At 39.4% G+C, this 20034-nt stretch overlaps 2 protein-coding genes across 6 annotated transcripts; both read right to left on the minus strand.

Annotated features, from left to right (window-relative positions):
- Positions 1-1752: 1752 nt before the first annotated feature.
- LOC26535794 lies at positions 1753-3216 on the minus strand. The gene is made up of 2 exons (XM_015189526.3): positions 1911-3216; positions 1753-1833 (listed from the first exon to the last, which is right to left on the minus strand). The coding sequence occupies exons 1-2, from the start codon at positions 2878-2880 to the stop codon at positions 1790-1792; spliced, it is 1014 nt and encodes a 337-aa protein (XP_015045012.2). The 5' UTR covers positions 2881-3216; the 3' UTR covers positions 1753-1789.
- A 777-nt stretch (positions 3217-3993) lies between these two features.
- On the minus strand, positions 3994-19627 carry LOC6534827 (serine/threonine-protein phosphatase rdgC). Of its 5 annotated transcripts, none has more exons than XM_039374485.2 (13): positions 19515-19627; positions 11092-11823; positions 8000-8127; positions 7680-7761; positions 7342-7466; positions 7116-7283; positions 6855-7058; positions 6593-6742; positions 6462-6527; positions 6209-6394; positions 5251-5658; positions 5068-5167; positions 3994-5003 (listed from the first exon to the last, which is right to left on the minus strand). In XM_039374485.2, the coding sequence occupies exons 2-13, from the start codon at positions 11357-11359 to the stop codon at positions 4648-4650; spliced, it is 2241 nt and encodes a 746-aa protein (XP_039230419.1). In that variant the 5' UTR covers positions 11360-11823; positions 19515-19627; the 3' UTR covers positions 3994-4647. The 5 variants fall into 5 exon arrangements, with proteins under 5 accessions (XP_039230419.1, XP_039230420.1, XP_015050852.1 ...); XM_039374486.2 differs by lacking the exon at positions 19515-19627 and adding an exon at positions 18305-18443; XM_015195366.3 differs by lacking the exons at positions 11092-11823; positions 19515-19627 and adding exons at positions 8627-8730; positions 9216-9308.
- Between the last annotated feature and the right edge of the window lie 407 nt (positions 19628-20034).

A 20034-nucleotide genomic window follows, 5' to 3' on the forward strand; every position in this document is an offset into this window, starting at 1 on the left:
AAGGTGACTTGGGCAACAAAAACATTTATTTTTACTGGCTTTATAAGCATGCGGATCTGTCAAAAACGATTGTACTTTCTTGCCAAATTCGCATGAATTATAGAGATATGCATTAAAAGAATCTTTGTTGTTTTAAAAACAAATACTAGAACTACTCTCCCTGGGAAAACTAACAGATTTACATTTCTTGATAAAAGTAATAGACTTAGTTTCCCTAGGCAAAGTAGTTAAGTTACTCGTCTTAGGGAAACTATTAGTATTACATGCATGGCTGAAAATTTTTGTCGTACTTTCCAAAGAGTAAAGTTCTTTTTTGCTGAGATCGTGCATGTTAATAGGTCCAGTTTTATTGTTCAGATCCTTGGGCAGAAAGTTGAAGGATGTAAGGCAGGGTTCTTCCATTTTCGCTCGGTATGCCAATAGTTCCCGACGCCTTTGTTCTCTTCTCATCTTCTCCATGAAAGGCGCTTCCCTTTCACCTTGATTACCTCTTATACTTCTACATATAATGCAGGCGGTGTTCCTCGTGACAGGCTCTCCAATTTTAAGCCCATCATCTGGAGGTCTTATAATAAGCTTCGAATTTTTCTTAATTTTTTTAGATACCTTGGGATGTTTTACATCTGTGCTGATCGTCGTGTTTTCATATATTTCTGCATACGGGTACAGCAGTAAATCCCAATCAGAGATTCCTTCGATGTCGATTGAGGACATATCCGTATTGTCGAGCATGTTATGTCGGTTAAGAAATTGCTTAACTTTTAACAATCTCTCCTGGTACACTTGCGATGTCGGGTCAAGAATGATTTTTGGGGTTTTGGAGTTTAACTTTTCTAGAAAGCTTTTGCGATCCCAAGATTTTCGATTCGCTGAGTAGATACTGCCGCTCCTGAAAGAGATCTCATCCTCAATATCATTTGAGTGCTCTTCGTAAGGAAAAACTGGTGACGATTCATGTTCGGTATCAATAGAATTTATTGGCATTCGAGATACAGATTTATGCCCAATAAACTTTGATCTTTGTTTTCTTTGAGACACATTAGTAGTGGTTTTAGTTTTACTTCTTAAATCATTAGTAGATGGAGTTATGATGGAGTTATAAGCAGTGATCTCTTCAAATTCATCCTTCGGTTTATATTTCTGGATGGGAAATTGTGAAGAGCTGGGTGATAACATTTTTGCTATTATTTCTGCCTGACTTGTGGGTTTTCCAGTTTTGAGTCCATTTCTTACATTTAGGATACTATTGAAGGCGTTATAATTTTTTGACTTGGAAACTATTTTTTCTTTTGCTGGGTCTAAACTGCTGTTGATTTTCTGCTCATTAGATTCGATTGACAGTTTTTTAATATTTTTCTGTATATTATTGGCAGGTGTGAAATCAGGTGTCTCATCAATTAGGGATTTTTTTCTAATTGTATAGATATTCTTATTAGGGTGTCCTAAAGTGGACGTCCGCTTTCTTGTCCTTCCCAGAAAATAAGAATCTGTGTTTACCGGTTCCAATGCGGAGATTTCTTCGTGTTTCATAGACTGATTTAAATGCATTTCTTTGATCCTGTAAATCTCCGGCCCAGAGCGCTTATTAAAAAGCGGCACAACTGAATTCCCTTTTGAATTTCTTCCTCGAACAATATATATTGTATCATTTTGTTCGGCTTTAAATGGTTTGATGCTTCTATCTTTGGACTTTCTTTTTTTCCTGCCAGGTTCTTCTTTGGAATTTCTTTTTATATCACTCGTCCTTTCAGGTCTCTGTTCAACCTTTTCCTCCAAGTTTTCCAGCTCCTCAGTGGAGTCTCTTTGGACCTTTTGACCATCTTGATCTGGAAGCTGGATGGTGGAAAAATTTGACTTAATCTCGGAAACTTTTTCGTTATTTATACTTCTCTGTGGGATTCTATCTCTACCTCTATCCGGTAATGGCCATAACTGTTGGATTGTGTTGTGTTTTTTGGATTTTGAATTGGCTTTCTGCTTATTTTCCCTTGTTTGGATTATGGAGAACTGTTTCCTTGAACTCTTTGATGCTGTTAACCTCGGCTTAGAGTGATGCGCGTTTTTCTTTTTTGAATCCGAAAACTCATTCGTTTGTTCTTGAAGTATATTTGACTTTTTCTTCGAATTCTTTAATTCTGTTAACTTTGACTTAGACGGATGTTTTGTCCTTTTTAAGTCCGCAGGCTCAATAAGTTTTTCTTTAAGTTTATTTGTCTTTTTCTTTGAACTCTTAGATTCTGTTAACTTCGGCTTAGACGGGTACGTTGTCCTTTTTGAATTCGAAAGCTCATTAGTTGTTTCTCGAAGCTTATTTGCCTTCGGCCTTGACTTGCAAGTTTTGCCTTTAGCTTCTTTGGTTTCAATCGCAACAGGACGAACTTTATAGACTTCCACCACAGGAGGACTCGCAGAAAATGGCTTTTGTTGCTTTGGTTGCTTTTCAAGTTGAGGTAATCTTTTGTACTGAGTATGAGACCTCACTATGTCGTATATATCATTGTAAATGATGTCGTCCTTAAAATCCGATTTGAATTTGGTGTCGTTATTTTTACGTTTGATTCTGGAACTCTGTGGAAAGCAAGGCTGATCTTGGCTGGCTTGAACAATTTGATAGAAGGTATTCTTCTTGGCTTCCCTAGCATTACCTAAGGATACACATTGTCTTCTATTTTGGACCACAAAGGACTCAATTCCGGCTAAAGGAACCTCCGATGGCGAAGTGCACGCTTTCCCAATGGAGACATCCGTTTTTCTTTGGCAAGTCGGCCAAGCAAGCGTACTTTGATCAAATTTCTGAATGCTGTACAGAACATTGGAAATCGAATTGGGTAGATATTTGGCATTTGGATTTAAGGGAATCGGATAATGAAGCCTCTCCATAAACGAGCAATTTGGATTTTAAGAAACACGGGAATGAAATTTTGATTCAGTTTTTATACGATATTGAGTAATTTATTGATAAATTGATATTAACACCATAGGCTTACTAAGTATATATTTATATACATAACAGAACTTTGCATTGCTTTTGAAGACCGCGAAGTTGAAGAAAATCTGTCAAAATGTATTATTTTGTGCTGCCTACGTGAATATTACGGTTTACCCAACTATTATAAATCGAATCAGTTGAATAAGATTAGTAATCATTTTTCATGACTTGAAATGATAATCCATTAGTGGTAGAATTTTAAAAAAATATATGAACTAAAATAAATATACCCCAGAGCCCAGAAATATTTCGTTTCATGTGTTATTCAACATATTTATTAATAAAGTTCCAGGAAAATATTCTGTCTATCGATGAAATGTGGATAAAAATACAAATAGGGGACAGGTGCTTCTTATAGTAGATTTAGTACATTAGCATAATGTTAATTGATGACTAGAGTTTTGAGTTTTATTTGAATGCCAACAATAGGCTAAGTTTCTTGGTCCTGTAGTGCCTTTGAGAAGCGTTTTAATATTAATTTTGTAAAGGTACTCGATTACGGTTTTGTGGTTACATTGATTATATGTTAGTAAGGGCCCAACTACTTATCTCGCATCCTCCCTCCCCAACATACAAGAAACACTTAGCCTAAAGTATATTTTTTTAGTTAACGGAAGTAAACTGGTTGTTATACAAAAATGTACCTTTGCGTTGATTTCTTCATGGTTAACGATTAGCTTTAGTTTTTCTTATATATAACATCGAACGCAATGGGCCTACCAACTGAATATTATGATATGGATATTGCGAGCATTTTAAAATTTGCTGTTAAATACTTGTGCAAAAGCATGGTCCGTGTGAGGTACAATTTATATAACTTTTAACACTTTTCTTAACGTTTTATCCTCTCAATAGACTTTATAAAACGCAAGGTGGATTCTAAACTTCATGTTTATTCAAATCTATATTTTTATATACATTATAAATATCAATTCTAAGCAATTAGATCATATAATAATAATCTTTATTTAACATTGCGTTATAGATTCAAAGATAAGACTTCGTTTTTAGTAAGGGAAGATAGTGTCTATTTATTAAAAGTTTATTTTTGGTTGTTAACATGTCAATTTTATAAAATTTTAGAACTAGCCGTAATAATATATAAAATTTATTGTTGATCCCTTGGGCCTAAACATTTTGGTTAGATAAACAATCAACGTTTATGTTGTTTGTGTGTACTCTTATATAAAGCGCTGGATTTTTAATAGTAGAAATTTGACGTACCTTTTTCGTCTTAATCTTATTTTTTTTAGCCTATAACATGTTTAATTCCACTGTTATTAAAGTCTCAACATAGCTTATAGTGGAGTGGATAATGAGATATTTTATAATTACAAATTATTTAAATCAAAAGCGTAGGGGAATGGCCAGTAGACTTGATAAATATTGAGGTGACTATAGCAGTCGATTTTAGCTTTCGCAGAGATCTTAATATTCTTAATTTTTGCATCTAATTCGATTTAATCTTTGTTTTTTTTTAACTTGGCTTTATAAAAATGTTAACACTTGCTTTCACTACATAGACTGTATAAAATGAGGATTAAAAAGCAACTGAGCCTTAAATGCTTCATGTACATTAAATTGTCCGATACTAGAACTTTGCCAAAAAACAATAATGCTACTTTGTTTATTTGTTGATGATCTTCCGGTAGTTGACTTTAGGACTTCTTAGGATCGATTACTTTGGACTCACAGTCCGTGGGATCGATGTCGTGTTCCACAACCAGCGTGTTTTTTGAGATCTTGTCTGCCAGGAGAGTGACGGGATCTGTGGCTGTTTTAGCAACGGATGGTCTGCCAGTTGAACGCCTCCTTATGTTTTCGTCCTGCTGCTCCTTCCTGTGCAAGTCACTCAGCCTGAACGCTTCCAGGAATTCATTTAGGTCCACTTTGCCATCTCCATTGAGGTCCATCATTCTGCATTTCTCCAGCATTTCCGCCTTGGAATAGGCACCTGGCATATGAGCCACCAGCAAGTCAATAGCAGTTTCGAATTCGTCTAGGGTAATTTCGCCTGGAAATTATACATATATAACTCTTTATGAGATTCAGAATCTTGAATTTGTGTTTATGCTTACCCGAATTATCCGCATCAATTATATTAAAAATGGCAACTAAGCTGGCTTTGTTGGCATACAAAGCATCCATTACTGACATGCCATCAGCCTCAGCTTCGAGCTAAAAAATCCATTGAGTTAATAAATGCCAAATAATCATCGTAAGTGTCTTACAAGTACTACGTACTCTAGTACTATACTTACAATAACATCCGTGTCCAGCAAATCCAATGTCCTATTATAATTAACCTTTTGACTATCCGTTCCTGGGGCCAGCTTATCGCGAAGGAGTCTCCAGGGCAGCCCCAACTTGGTGACATTTTCCATCACCTTACACCAGTGCGATATGGAGATATAGCCACTATCCTTGGGATCATACTTCCTGAACTCGTCCTCCAGCTCATCCCGGTGATCGCGCATCCGCACCGCCAACTCCTTGAGAGCCGAACTCTCCACAATGCCCATTCGCTGTTTGAAGGATAATCGCTTGGTTTGCGATGCCGCCGATATGTACTGAACGAAATGGGGCATCAGTTGGTTATTCAGACGGATGTAGGCACCCTTGTTGGATCCAATGGCATAGTAATTCGAGGCCGAAAATATTGTAATTATCTGTGGAAGGTTCAAGAAGACATATGAGAAGAGCGTGGCTGATTAGCCTATCAAAGAGCATTTAAATACAGCACAATTCATTCAACCGGCAGATGTTACACGTCTAAATTAACAGACAAGAAACAAGAGAGAACGCTATAGTCGAATTCCTCGACTATTAGATACCCTTTACTCAGCTAGTGGACACAGACACACATATTCTGACATATCGACACAAATGAAAACTGTAAATGTGTGAAATACGAAGAAAACCCTAAATATCTTCAAAAGTGTATGTGGGTCCTTCTAGCTGTTACAGACCTTTCAACGAATCTAGTATACCCCTTTACTCTAGGAGTATCGGGTATAAAAATCAATACACTTATGGCCGCTTGTAATAATTATTATTCAACCGCAATATTTTCATTATCGACTGATTGACTATGCACGTTAATTGCAATTGCATGTCTGACAAGTCAAGTAAAGTGGAGAGGGAAATATAAAGTGGGGAGCACTAAAAACTGTTCTTACAAATAAACAAAACACCCGTAATTGATTTGAATGAACCCACCTTGTTGTCGTGCATAAACTCATGGCCATTGGGCTTGCACTCATGGGATCGAATGACGTAGCTGAGTCGATGTCGTTGGAGAAAGTTGTCAGTCACATCCGGTCCAAACCATACACCAGCTCCTCTTAAAGTGTTCGGAACACATCCCATGGTGGCCTGCGGGTCACTCCACATAATGTCGAAGATCTGAAAGCACACATTATGGCACGAGCTAGATATGTGTGTTCTAATAAACTATCTTATCCAGCAATACCTGCTGCCACTCGGTTTTGTCCAGTGGTTCGCCATCCGTAAGTGGTGGTCGCAAGATGGACACGTACTGAGAATTTTAAAAGGAAGAAAAATAAGACGGATTTTATTTCTAAGTTCATAAAGTATGTTTACCTTGCCCCTGTCAATACTTTTAATTAGATCCAGGCTTGTGCTATCCGAAAAACCTCCATGCACGATTAAGACTCTACTATTGAGAACGGAGCCCAGGGGAAGCCATCGGTAGACCTCGTCGATGAAGGCCAGTATTCGCTTGTGATTCCGCTGCGGAGAAAAAGAATTATTTTGTTCTTACTTTTTACAAACTGAGAGTTTTTTAAGCATTAAAAAGGTGCTTATAAGTATGCATTATCTTTTACATCTGTATGACACTTACAGGGTACTTGCTTTCCACCTCCCGGATAAAGCCATATCGGGCATTCATGACACTGTCCTCGTGATTTCCCCGGTTGAGGAAAACTGTGTTGGGAAAAGCCAAATAAAGGGAGAGCAGCAAGAGCAGGACCTCCAAGCCCCGTTTGCCCCTGTCCACAAAGTCACCATTGAACACGTAGGGATTGGAAGATGAGGGAAGACCGTTCTGTAAAGCGTGATTTATTTTGAATAATTCATTATAATAACGGGAAGATATCCCCACCTTATGCAGCACCACAAGAAGATCGTCCAATTTTCCATGAAGATCCCCACAAACCGTAACTTGCTGGGAAACCGCCGTGGACACCGGAGAAATATTGGGCAGCTGCTTTAGCGATTTGGCAGCTTCACGTAGAATCAGAGCCACATACTTGGGATGCAATCGGTTGCCCTGAATATTATTATTCATATATATATTAAAAGTGCTTGTTTATTTGTTTACTTCTTACCCGTTTCTTGCGGAAGACGTCAATCAATAGATCGATATGATTTTTTCGTATTGGCAACTCAATTTTGGCATTCACAATGTCCCCAAACTCTTCGACGAGATCGTCTTTTTCTTCCAAAACGGAAACTGAAAAGATATTAGAAGTTGTCATTAAATATTTCCGTATGCGTGAATAAAACATTTTTAATATAAATATAGTGCAAAGCATTAATAATTCTGTAATTCTCATATAAAAACCATGTGTGCTTAATATTGTTTAATAAATAGAAGGTTTCAAGTACTTTCACACCTTGTCAGCTCCGTATACTAGCGATTATTAGGGGGATTAGCAAAACTCACCATGAGCGGATCCTTGATACTGGTTCTTTCTGCCCGCCGCCTGGGGCATGTGCTTGATGAGGTCATTGAAGAATTTGTATAGCTGTGGGCAAACAGAGGGAATGGAAATAAATTAGCTTTGAGTGGGTCAACAATGCACTTGCGACAAAGTTTCACGGCTGAGTTGATTGCTATCGACTTTTGAAACTCTACAAATGCACTCGACTGACGTCGTCGAGGGTTCATTTTCTTTGATGGCTGTCTTAAGAGGCTCTATGTGGCACCTTCTCCTGTACGTGAAGTTTTTATATTGCATGTGCACCTGTGCACCCCGTACTCACCTCAGCCTGGTCCTGTTCGCTGGCGTACTCCAGGTTCTGGAAGATCTGCCAGTTGCAACGCCTCTGCATTTCGCGACGGGCCTGATGCCTGCGATACCATTTCTGGATGAAGATTGCCGCTCGGATAGCTGCAAAGAATTTGTATTGGGAAACTTTAAGACTCCAATTGAGAGCAGCAATGAGCCTTCTCATGGGGTCTAAAACTTCAAGGACGCTGTGAGTAATATGCAACATTGCGAAGGACTCTTTTCATGGCCAATAGAGCTGGTGCTTTAATATGTTTTTCGGATGCCAAGTTTTCCCCATTTGACATTTTCGCCTCGGTCGCTTATTACTCACAGCACACAGTACACTTAGCGAAATACACATTTTAATCAGCGGAATTTTAATCGGACTGGAGCTTGAGGTTGGGTGACTGGGGGATGCGAAATGATTACTCCCACAAAGTACTTGCCGTTCTCATCCATTTTGATGCAAATTTATTCGTCTGCTATTAACACAATGCTGAAAACGTCAAAGACTGTGGCAAGGGGATAGAGGGGCTGGTTGGGGTTTTTTGGCTAACAACTGGTTAACATTTACGCAGCTATAATTATATTTTGGAGCCGCTTTAAAGTCTTTACACACTTGTCTCTAGATCTGGTGGCGTAGGTGGCGCTTTATTCTTTTTCAAATTTATACAACCCATGAGACGGGGCCTTAATTAACGCTTCGAAAACTTCCGCTGAAAACTGCAAGCCGACCAATAATATTATATTAAGTTAGAGAAGAGGAGTCGATATAAAGCCATTCATTTAATTTTCGCACAGCACAAAGGTGGAATTTAATAGTTAAAACAACTAATGACTTGAAAGCCATGAACTATATATTTAATATCAAAACAGATATCTTGACTGTCCATTAATATTTATGGCAATTATTGCTGTAATTTACGTATCACTGGATTTCAATTAGGGCCATTAAACTAAATGAGTTTTGTGCATATTACATTTAAATTGCAAATAATTCGTTTTCACGTGCAACATATTTAATTGAATCTTATAACATATAATATATTTATCTATTAAGCGGTTATTGATTTCCCATTTGTTTGAAGGCATTTAATTATGAGTAATTAGTACTCATTTGGCTGCGCAGAATTAAAACTTTCAACCACAAATTTAGCTTATATATATATACATATATATTTGCCACTACACTAGAAAGATAAACAGACACAGGACTATCGACCACGAGCTGCCTTGGCTGACATTTAACACTTGTCCGTACACACTCGAAACTAAAAGACGACCGACTGGAACTGGAACCTAAAACTGCTCATTTCGAACGCAGTGCCCACGACCTGCATGCCGTTTTCTTTGGCCTAAACGTTCTTCTGCAACTTTTCCCGGCCACACAGTGGGCCAAAATGCAGTATTGGCGTACACATTCTACCAAGCTTTACAATTGGAAAGCTCGTCCTATACAGCTGAAGTTTCTTGTGGGCTAACTAAAACTTACAGAAACGTTGTTTTAAAAAAATATTTAACAATTAAAGGGAAGCAGTTGTTTGTTTTGTTCTGCAAGAAAAACTTAGAATCAAAAGTTAAAACTGGTTTTTGTTTTAAATTTAATCCAGTTTCCTGTTTCCTATCCTTGCTACCTACGTTTTCATATAGATTGTATTCAATTGCGTTGTATTCAGTAGTTTGTATTCAGTTGGGATATGTCTTCAAAAATTAGTTTGTCGTGATCATGACATGATATCCTGATTTTGCCGGGAACTTCCTCCCTCCTTTCCACTGTGCTCCCCAATTACCCAAAAGAGGCAGTGGTCTGGGCTGGTGGCGACCTTTCCCATTTCCAATTTGCGTCCAAGTCCGCGTGTTTGCGGGTTAATTTCTGGCTGCGTGACTGGCTGAGTCTGCCGTGTGCTTATAAAGGTATACATATATAAGGAATATATATGGGCTTATAGCCGTGCTTTCACTAATAGCCAGCTGTCCGGCCAAGGCATCTGTATGAGGTTTCTTTTGTTTGTTATTTTCTTGGCTGTGTCGTGTTTCAGACTGCTTAGATCCACCTGAGCCGTTTGTATAGCAAATTGGAACAATAAATAAAAGTTAGCGCAAGCGCCGGAACACAACTGCCTGTGGTTGTGCCATTTAAAAGCAGCTAAGTGTTTCGAAAACTCGGCAAAGGCCAAATGCAACTGCAGTACAAGGTCCCCAAAAGTCTTACTTAGTAGTAGAGGGTATTTCCATAGTAAACAGGGTAATAAAGTTGCGCTTAACCCACTTATTATGTATTCCGGTCACTTGGTAATTGGAAAGATTGTGCAACATTGTGTCCACATACATGTAGAGATGCAGAAAGATTTGCGAACTATTCAAGATTCTTGTGCATCTTTAATTTGCTAAAGAATATAAAGCTCTTGAATACAACTCTGTAGAACTGAAATTTTGTTTTACCTTAAGAATGCTATTCATGTGATGGCGTTACAAATTTCACTTAGGACAATCCACGGCGATTGAGTTGTGTTTATGTATAAAAGCCGTCCTGACAAACACTATGATGCCTTGAAGACTAGATGAGAGATGACAATTTCTGCAAGGCAGCTTATATTTTTTGTTCCTTGGAGAATATCTCTCCGAATATTATTCCACGTCTCATTTGTGTAAAGGGTACTAAACGCAAGGGGTATTTACCCATGGCAGTTTTTACCATTGTAACTGGATTAGGCTGGTAGCAATCGTATGTTTTATTGTCCGTTTTGCACAAATCCCCATTAACTGAAACTTGCGAATGAAGATTGTAGGTACACAGAGCGAAAAAAGGCTTAGATTTAAAAGGCTTAGATCAACGAAGGTCCAAAATAATTGTAAGCTTAAATGTAATTTGTGATGAGACCAAGGAAATGAATAACTTTTATAAATAAATAATTAAATTACGGAAAAGGACTTAAACAAACTTGATTACTATAAAATCCAAAAGGCAGTACAAGGATCTTTAGGTTGGATGACCCATAGTTATCCCGTACCCAAAGGATCTTTTAGCCCCTACCATACTCCCAGGGTTGCCCATCCGGCTGGCCAAGATTAGATGGTACTTACTCTTTTCGGCCCGGGAGGCGCTCATGCCCCGGAGCGGCTTGCGGAAGTGCTTGCACCAACCTCGCCGCTGGAAGAGCTGCAGCAGACTGGAGGCCCTGGTGCTCGTCTGCGCGGCGGATGACTGCGGCTGTCCATTGGGGCCCAGTGTCTGCATGCTGGCGCCCACGCGCTCTATTTCCGACGAGCGGCACGAGGAGGCGTCTTCCACGGAGGAGCTGCGCCGCTTCCCGTCATCGTCGGTGCGCAGGCACACGCAGCTGCGTAGCATTGCGGCGATTTGGTAACCCAAGACGTGACCCCAGTACCTCCTCTTCCTCCTCCAGCTCCTTTCTTGCCCACTTGCTACCTCACTGGGATTCACACATGGGCGTATTGGGCGTGGGCGTGGGTGCGGGTGCGGGTGTGGAGCCAAGAGGTCCGTCTTATGTCACTCGCCTGACAAGGTAATATAATTTGCCCGCCCGGCAGCTCATGGGCCAGCGCCTTGTTCGTCCTTCAGATGGCTGTCAGCTGGTGAATGAGAGATGGCAAATGTGGTATGGAGGGCCTCGGGTTCTCGAGGGGTCTTCTGGGGTCTTCAGGGGTCCAAGTTGTCTGACGGCTAGTCACTAGTCACTAGTCACACGTTTCCAGTTCCCCTAATGCAAATTGATTTTATTTTCGCGTAATTTATTCATTTCACTGCTGCTGATTGCGTTCCTCATATTTCAATTGTGCAAATCCACGTCTTGACTGCAAATAAATGGTAAAGAAAAATGCGTTAAAAGTGATTTAAATATTGTCGTCGTTATCATTAGGCTAAGACTTCGTCTTATTCATAGCAGCAAAAACTCTGCACAGACACTACAGCTTACTTAACCCATATTATTGTTATTATTATTATTATTGTTTGTTTGGGCCCTTAAGTATTGACATTGCGGTGGACATGTGTGCGTTTAGGCTACAATTTGACATGCGATCCATGGTTAATTACAGAGAGCAATTAGGAACTCAGGGATTCCAACACATTCCGTCCTTTATGTATGTTAAGTGCAAATATTGCAATTTAATGAAAATATATAGTTTAAGCGACCGAAGAATAGCAGAGAACACTGTTTAGATTTTGTAGGTCTTCCCTAAAATCCTATGCTTTATTGTTTCATAGCACAGCCCAAATGGATATCCCATAACAGCATAACAATATGCAAATTAAATCGCCCAGGGCGAGTGGAAGAATGGTAATGCATGCATAGGTGGTTACTAGTAAGAGCCACATAAGCATATGTAGACAGAACCGATGTTGTGCACGGAATCAATGGACTGCTGCAGGCGAAGGATGGCTTATCTGGCCAGGACAAATCGCCACCCGTGTCCAGCATTCATGTATCCATTTTGCGGGTTGCGGGGCAGTGGGTGGCTGTGTGGAACCGTTCAACCGATACGCGACCACTATATAGTAGGGTGTGGTAAGGCTACGAGAAGGGTTGTGGCCGGAGGTCCTTTGTCCTTTGTGGCTGACAGCTCCTGTGAAGCGAGAGTTCTCTTGAGTGGCTGCAGACAAACAAACCAATTTTCACCAATTGAGCCATAAAGCCACACAGACTGCCACACTCGCAGACAGCCCCAACACACCAACACCAGATCCACCGGGTGTGAAATTAAAATGCTAACCTGTAGCCGCTCAAGGACCAGAAAGCCATCCGCTCGCTGCGGAGTCCTAAATATAAAGGCACCGTGAAAGGCGGTATTGATTAATCGCGAAGCATTGTGCCAAAAGCTATAGCATATATGCCATGGCCGGGAATTTACTATGTTTACCAGAACGGCTACTTTTCATTTGCCACCTTACCCGCACTAACCCATATTTTCCGGTGAGTCTTCGTTGAAAGTACTATGTTTCGGTACATTGAATGCTATCATGGAATGCCATTTTTGATAAAAATGTATTTTATTTTAGGGCCTAGATTTTTGAAAAGGGACGAGCTGAACCAATTATAGTCCCACAGAGTTTTCATTTTTAAATATATTTATTTATTTTATATATGGTCTGGAAGGTAAATCTCTTATATGAATATATATATATATTTAATAAATATATACTTTATTTGTTTGTATGTACCATTAAAGATGGAAATGTTTGGCGTATCGCTTGAATAATAATTTCTTGTAGATTGGTTGCCAAGTTAGCAAGTCTTTGAACTGTAATGCCCATGCAAATTTCAATAACAACATTTTGTACTCGAAGATTGAGAACACTTAACTGCCAACAACCGACAGGGAAATTGGCTCCTCACCTTTCGCCAGGTGAAATGCTTTTCGAATGAAATACAAAAAAAAGACCAATACTGTGGCTGTGCTTTTTGCACTTTGTCCCAATGGCACTTTCCGCGAGAAAATTTCGTTAGGAAAAACTGAGAAAATGTAAATGTAGCGGGAAAGGCAGCCCCGAGGCTTTTATCGAAACGAAATTTGCCTAAATTGAAAATGACTCACAGCTTAAATGGCTTAAATTCTTTAAGGATATTCGGTCACTTGGTGTAACTTATAAATTTAATGCGGCAACCGCCAACGTAATAAATCACTTTTTATACCCGTTACTCGTAGAGTAAAAGGGTATACTAGATTCGTTGAAAAGTATGTAACAGGCAGAAGGAAGGGTTTCCGACCATATAAAGTATATATATTCTTGATCAGGATCAATAGCCGAGTCGATTGGGCCATGTCCGTCTGTCCGTCCGTCTGTCTGTCCGTCTGTCCGTCTGTCCGTCTGTCTGTCTGTCCGTCCGTATGAACGCTGTGATCTCAGGAACTACAAAAGCTAGAAAGTTGAGATTAAGCGTACAGACTCCAGAGACATAGACGCAGCGCAAGTTTGTCGATTCATGTTGCCACGCCCACTCTAACGCCCACAAACCGCCCAAAACTGCCACGCCCACACTTTTGAAAAATGTTTTGAAATTTTTTCATTTTTGTATTGGTCTTGTAAATTTCTATCGATTTGCCAAAAAACTTTTTGCCACGCCCACTCTAACGCCCACAAACCGCCAAAAACTGTGTTTAAGACTCTCCTTCTCCCTTCCACTAACTGAGTAACGGGTATCAGATAGTCGGGGAACTCGACTATAGCGTTCTCTCTTGTTTTGGATGTGGCTGGGATGTGAAGCACAAGACCAGAAACAATAAATACACTTTGGTTATGGGCTGGAAAAAGTTGACATAAATTGGCTCAAAACTCTTAAGAAAATTATCCTCATTTCCATTAGTCCCATTTGTATACAAATTCGGTAACAAACTTGGCAAACATATTCCTATGAAAATTCAATGGGAATTCTATGGGAAGGTATTCAATTATGCCTATTTGGTATCTTCCGTGATTTCAAAAGCCCTTAATTGGGAACCCGATTACAGTGTGGAAATTTTAAATTCAATTTAACAATAAATTTAACCATTTAAGCCAAATGTTTGTGAGAATGTATAGCACATTTATGATGTAAACTTCATTTACATTAAACGCATTACAAATTTTGTATTTTTTCTGCATTCAAATTTAAACTTTCTGTATTAAAATTTAAACTTTCAGTGGAAATAATACTGGGACCAGGATTGGCAACTTTGAAATAGAATTATCTTCCTTTATCCTGTACAAAAACATTCATTTTGGCCCCAGAAGCAGCAGATATAACCCAATTAATGCAGTTGGCAGTGACGAAAAAGGTTTTAGGTCAAGTTGATCGATTCGTAGCCCACATTTAGAGCCAAAGGCCAACTCTATTTATTTCAATTACCGCAGCCTAGTGGCCAATTTCCGCCTTCCGTTCGGCCAGTCGAAGTCCGGATGTGTTGGGTCAAGACTCCAAGATAATGAGATTATCCGCCAGCACATTTACAGACGTGAATGCGTTATTTGTCCATTAATCCCATGGCAAAGAGCAGGAAACGGACACTGGGCGTAATGGGTCCTGCCAAGTCATCGAGCTTTTCCCGACACCACCCACCACCCAACGCCCACTTTCCAGCATTTTCTGAAAGTGTGTGCGTGTGTGTGGGGCGATCAAAAAATGATTGTTGCCCCGACTCAATTACGATAAATTGCACGTCAGCCTGTGGGACAATCAGCAAATTTACCCGCATTTCGGTTCAGTTCCGCAAACATCGCTCATGGGAGCCCGACAGCAATTAAGTTAGTATTTACTGAAGATAATGTTTCAAGTCGGAGTCGGTGGCTGCCTAAATGTCCGGGCAAACAGTCATTTGTTTGATATCCAAAATTTGAGAGGTGAAACCCAAAACACTGGAGCCGAAAGATAAGCCATTTCGATTGGCCTTTGTTTTCCCAATAGGGAATGTGAATGTTTATTTTGTTATTATTTTAAGTATATGTACGTCTTATGCGTGTATTTAATTATCAATTAAGTTGAACAAAAAATACCTCAACATTCATACACTTTTTCATTCTACCGCGACTGCATTGCGTTTAATTTTTTTTTTTTTTCCAAAACGATTATATTAAATTCATTGTTGTTTGGAACGCACTTAAGTCAGTACAGTTTTAATTAACTGTCAGTTTCAACATTTTTTATTGATTTTATAAGCTCCCAAATTATTTTATAGCCAGCAAATATGACCGAAAACTGCATTATGTTTCGTTCTATAAAAGCATTAAAAGCGGTTTGCATTAGTGCCAATTTCGCAGTGTGTTGCTAATTTGATTTCATACTTTTCGCAACAAAATGTTGAGCAATTACAGGGACTCGGCACTTACAAGGTCAGTCATGAAATTTATTCACTCAAATTCTTCGACAGGTAATTAAGTTTGCCTACGCTTTTAATTAAGTTGCGCTAGTCAATTTGTAAGAGAGCACGTAGTAGTATACGGTAACAGGTAGAGATCCGAAGGACCTGCAAGGATCTATTGGCGCTTCACGCGCTGCCCATAAAGGTGTTGCGTTCAATTTTGCAGTTTTACTACCCGAATTCTCCTTTGGGGATGCCCATTAACAGGCGGCAGTTTTAACGACTTTGGAATGATGTCAGCTCGGATGCTGGTGCTGATGCTCGTCATCGTTAAGGACCGATTTGTTCCTTTATTTATAAACCAAATTGGGAATTAACGCAGATTGAGCGTTGGGCGGCAACACCTACAGCCATATGGACCAAAATTCCTAGCCAGCTGTGAGAAACATGATTTATTCACCCCAAGCACACTCGAAAAAGGCGCCCAAAAACGCGCCCTATAGAATTTGCCATAAAACCAAAAATTGGTTTGAGACTTTGAGAAAGAGTATATTTTAAATATTAAATAATGCATCGTTTATGAGGCAATCGTGGAGTGAGGTTCTGAAATAAAGATTTTATATTCCTTTCTACTCGATGACCAAGCAATTTGAAAATGATTTCAGGAAAATGTAATATTTCAAGAGCTGTAAAACTGGGTTGAGCTGCGAAACGTTTATGGATTTCGTGCTAGTAGGTGCAGATGTTTTTGAGGAACAGCAAGTCTAGAGCTTTTCCCCTTTTCCCCCAGTGCAGTGCTACAACTGTGAGCCAACTCAGCGGCTTAATTGCCATGGAAATGTATCCGAATACCGACCTGATGCCGTCGTTTTGGTTAACAAATCAGGCGTGAAAATGACGGCACCTTGGCTTCCTAGGGGCTGGGAGCTAAACTTCTTAATTTAATCGATTTTCGTTAAGAGTTTTAAAATTCTTATCTTGTTTGGGTAAACGCATTTAACGACGGTTACTCATCAAGAGGGATTGGTTTAAGTTCCTCCCGATGTTCCCTTAACACCCATTAAACCATATGCTTTTAGGTTTGATGGAAGTAATTGGATTGAAAGTATTTGTCAAAGTTCCTTTAGTCCTAAGCCTTTCATATTGGCTTAAAAGTCAATTAAGGGTTTAATTAAAAAGACTAAGCACACGTGGTTTTTAAGGTGTGCCTCAAATTTTAAAACTTGCTTGATTAGGAAAATTATAATATTTTAAATGAACTACACTAACATATATATTTTTTAAACAGCTCTATAACCTCAGCATTTCATTAAATAATAAAATACAGACGTATCTAAAGTAATAAATAATAACTACAATAAATCGTGGTAGTACACAAATCATTTTCTATAACTTGTAAAGCTTAAATTTCCGTTTTCAACATTTTTAATTCTTTCCCAATTTATCTGTACTTAAGTATGTTATTCCCAAAGCATCTTGGTTAATAGCCTTAAATTAATTGCTTTTTGGTTTTAGTCCGATTTCCGTCGACTGGCAACGAAACTTTCGCACACTCGACTTAATTCGAGCCATTGTGGACTTTGGGGAGAATCCTACCGCAACTTTCTACCCAATTTAAATGACTCTAAATTGGCATTTCGTGATGAGAAAACACCAGAAACAAGAACTCCAAGGAGCTGCTCTTTACGAGTTTTTTGGTGACCGTGGAAAACTGGGGACACGGAAACGGAAAAGCCATAACAAAAAAAATTTAATCGGAAGTGGTGAGAATTTTTGGGGCTGCTGGCGTGTTAGCTCCCAAAAAGAAGCCGCCGGGAATTCGTGCGAAAAAATAAAAAGAAACTCAACCGAACTGTGGGAAAAATAAACGAAATCACGAATATAAGCAAGTAAGTCCAAAAGGAAACAAAGAGCGAAAAGAAAAAAGCCCGAATCAAATGCCAAACGTCATCGAGATTTGTTGCCTGTGAGGCACATAAAACTCATTCCCATTCAGGCACTTTTACAACCTTTTAGGAGGTGGGCGGTTGCTAATCCTCCGGCCGTCCGCCATCAATTGGCCCAAATCCGAGTGGGCCGGTTGCCCAAATTATGAATGTGGTACAAGAAAGCGGGCACAAGGTAAAGGACCTAATAAATTCCAGCTCGGAGTCAATCCCCCATTCAATTCATACGTGTCCGTGCGTTGGTTTTTATGAGCACCTTCATGTTTTGGGGTTATTTTTGTATCATAACAAATTGCGTTCAAGTTATGTTGGGTTTACGGATTCCTTCTTTTAATTGCCATACAAATTGGACGTAAAAATCGAATTAGAATTTATCTTGCAGATATAAAACGCAAATAGTGTAATTATGAAAAGTCATTTTAATTTAGTCTCTCACCAAAAACGGACTAATTGTTAAAAGCTTTCTGTTGCTATAGTTTCAATAAATTGCTTTGCCGGTGCAGAGTCACGCAACGTTCTTAGACACTAAAAGTTTTTCTCAGAAATTTCATCACCTTTGAGTAGCCCAGTGCTTTTAATTTACATTTTCCCCTAGTTTGCGCTGCTGAGTCTTTTGTTATTGCTTTTTCTTGTTTGTTTTAAAAAACACTGCACTTGTGTGTCCTCAATTTCAAAAAACTTTGCCACCTCCAAATGGGGAGAAAATATAACATATACTTGGATTTTAGCAGAATACTTGTCGTATACGTAATAAACATACGAACAGCAAATGGATAAGTGGACTAGGCAAATATTGCACTTTCTCAAGTGAAACACAAAATATCATAACTAATTCATATGGCAAACACATCTGGATTGTAATGGAATCGTTTATATATTATTAATTGGCTTCTTGTCTTATTTCTTTGCTTGCTAGCTGTCGTCGCCTTTCGATTTCACTTTGTGGTATTTTTCAACCAGACCTCGTTGCCAACAGAAGTTTAAAAATGCTAAATATATTTTAGACGGACAAAATCGACACTATTATTCTCTGAAAATAATCATGGTAATCATGGTGACAATTAATTTTTAGCCTATAACCAAAAGTATCGTAGTATAACTGGACAAATAGCCTCAAAGGAATACAAACTCTCCTTTCAGCGGATTTTGCCTTATTTTAATGTCTTAAACGCAGCTTTTGTTTTCGGTGTACACTTGATAGCTGTACTATTTGTACATGTGTGTATGAAACGTATGGAAATGCATGTTCTTTCGCATATATGTACATATCTACATGTGTGAGTATACTTTCGAGTGTTTGGACGCGCCGGTCGATTTTTAGTTTTTTTGCTGATCCGATTTAATGCACGAAATTTGTTAGTAATTTAGCAAACCGACACGCACTAACTTGAAGAGCGCGAATAAAAAAGACATTAAGTTGAAAAGTTCTGTCGGCACTAAGGATGCGACCATTCCGCTTGGGCGGCTCAAGTGGCCGTAACGCGAAGGCGTGAGCGTAAACAAACACAGAAAAGTGGTCGGTCCAAAAGGGAGATAAACAGCGATGACAATAAGATATGTATATACATGCATGCATATATACAAATGTGTATGTGTCATATAGAAGGCGGCAAAAGGCATTAAATGAAGCCACACACAAAATTCTCGCGGTGACAGATATAACCAGAAGCACACACAAGACAGGGGAAAGGGGGCGCCAAAGGCATATGCTGCTTTTGGTTCGGAAATAGCGCGTTCTGTGCGGAGAGCATTACGTATACGTACTGGTGTACGGGTACGGATCTTTGGGAGCGCGACGCTTCGCTACTCGGGCGTCCGTGGCGCGTGGAATACCGTTACAAACTGAACGCAGGCGACAAGTTCGGAAATCCTTTTTGGCCTCCGCTGCTGCCTCAGTCGCCGCCAAAGTCGCTGCCGCTGCCTCAGCAGGCGACGCCGCCAACCTCTCACTCTCTCTCACTCTCACCATATTCGCGGCCATGCTGCCCAAAAGCAAAACAAAGAGCGATGGCCGCATCAGCTGATTGTCCCGTTTCATTGCCATTCCCGTTCATTTTGCGGCGGAGGCTGCGCGCGGCTCTTTCGCTCTCTTACCCCCATTTCACCTACACTGGAAAAAACACCAATTGCCTACTCTTTCGAATTTTCAGCTTGGACCATGAATATAAAACCAAATGTAGTAACAATACCAAACATAAAATAAAAACCTTAAAAAATATCTTTTTAACATCGATACATACATATGTGGGAGAAACTAAACTGTAAGTATTTGAATTACAGTTAT

Source organism: Drosophila yakuba, chromosome 3L, assembly GCF_016746365.2.
Source record: "Drosophila yakuba strain Tai18E2 chromosome 3L, Prin_Dyak_Tai18E2_2.1, whole genome shotgun sequence".
Lineage (NCBI taxonomy): Eukaryota > Metazoa > Arthropoda > Insecta > Diptera > Drosophilidae > Drosophila > Drosophila yakuba.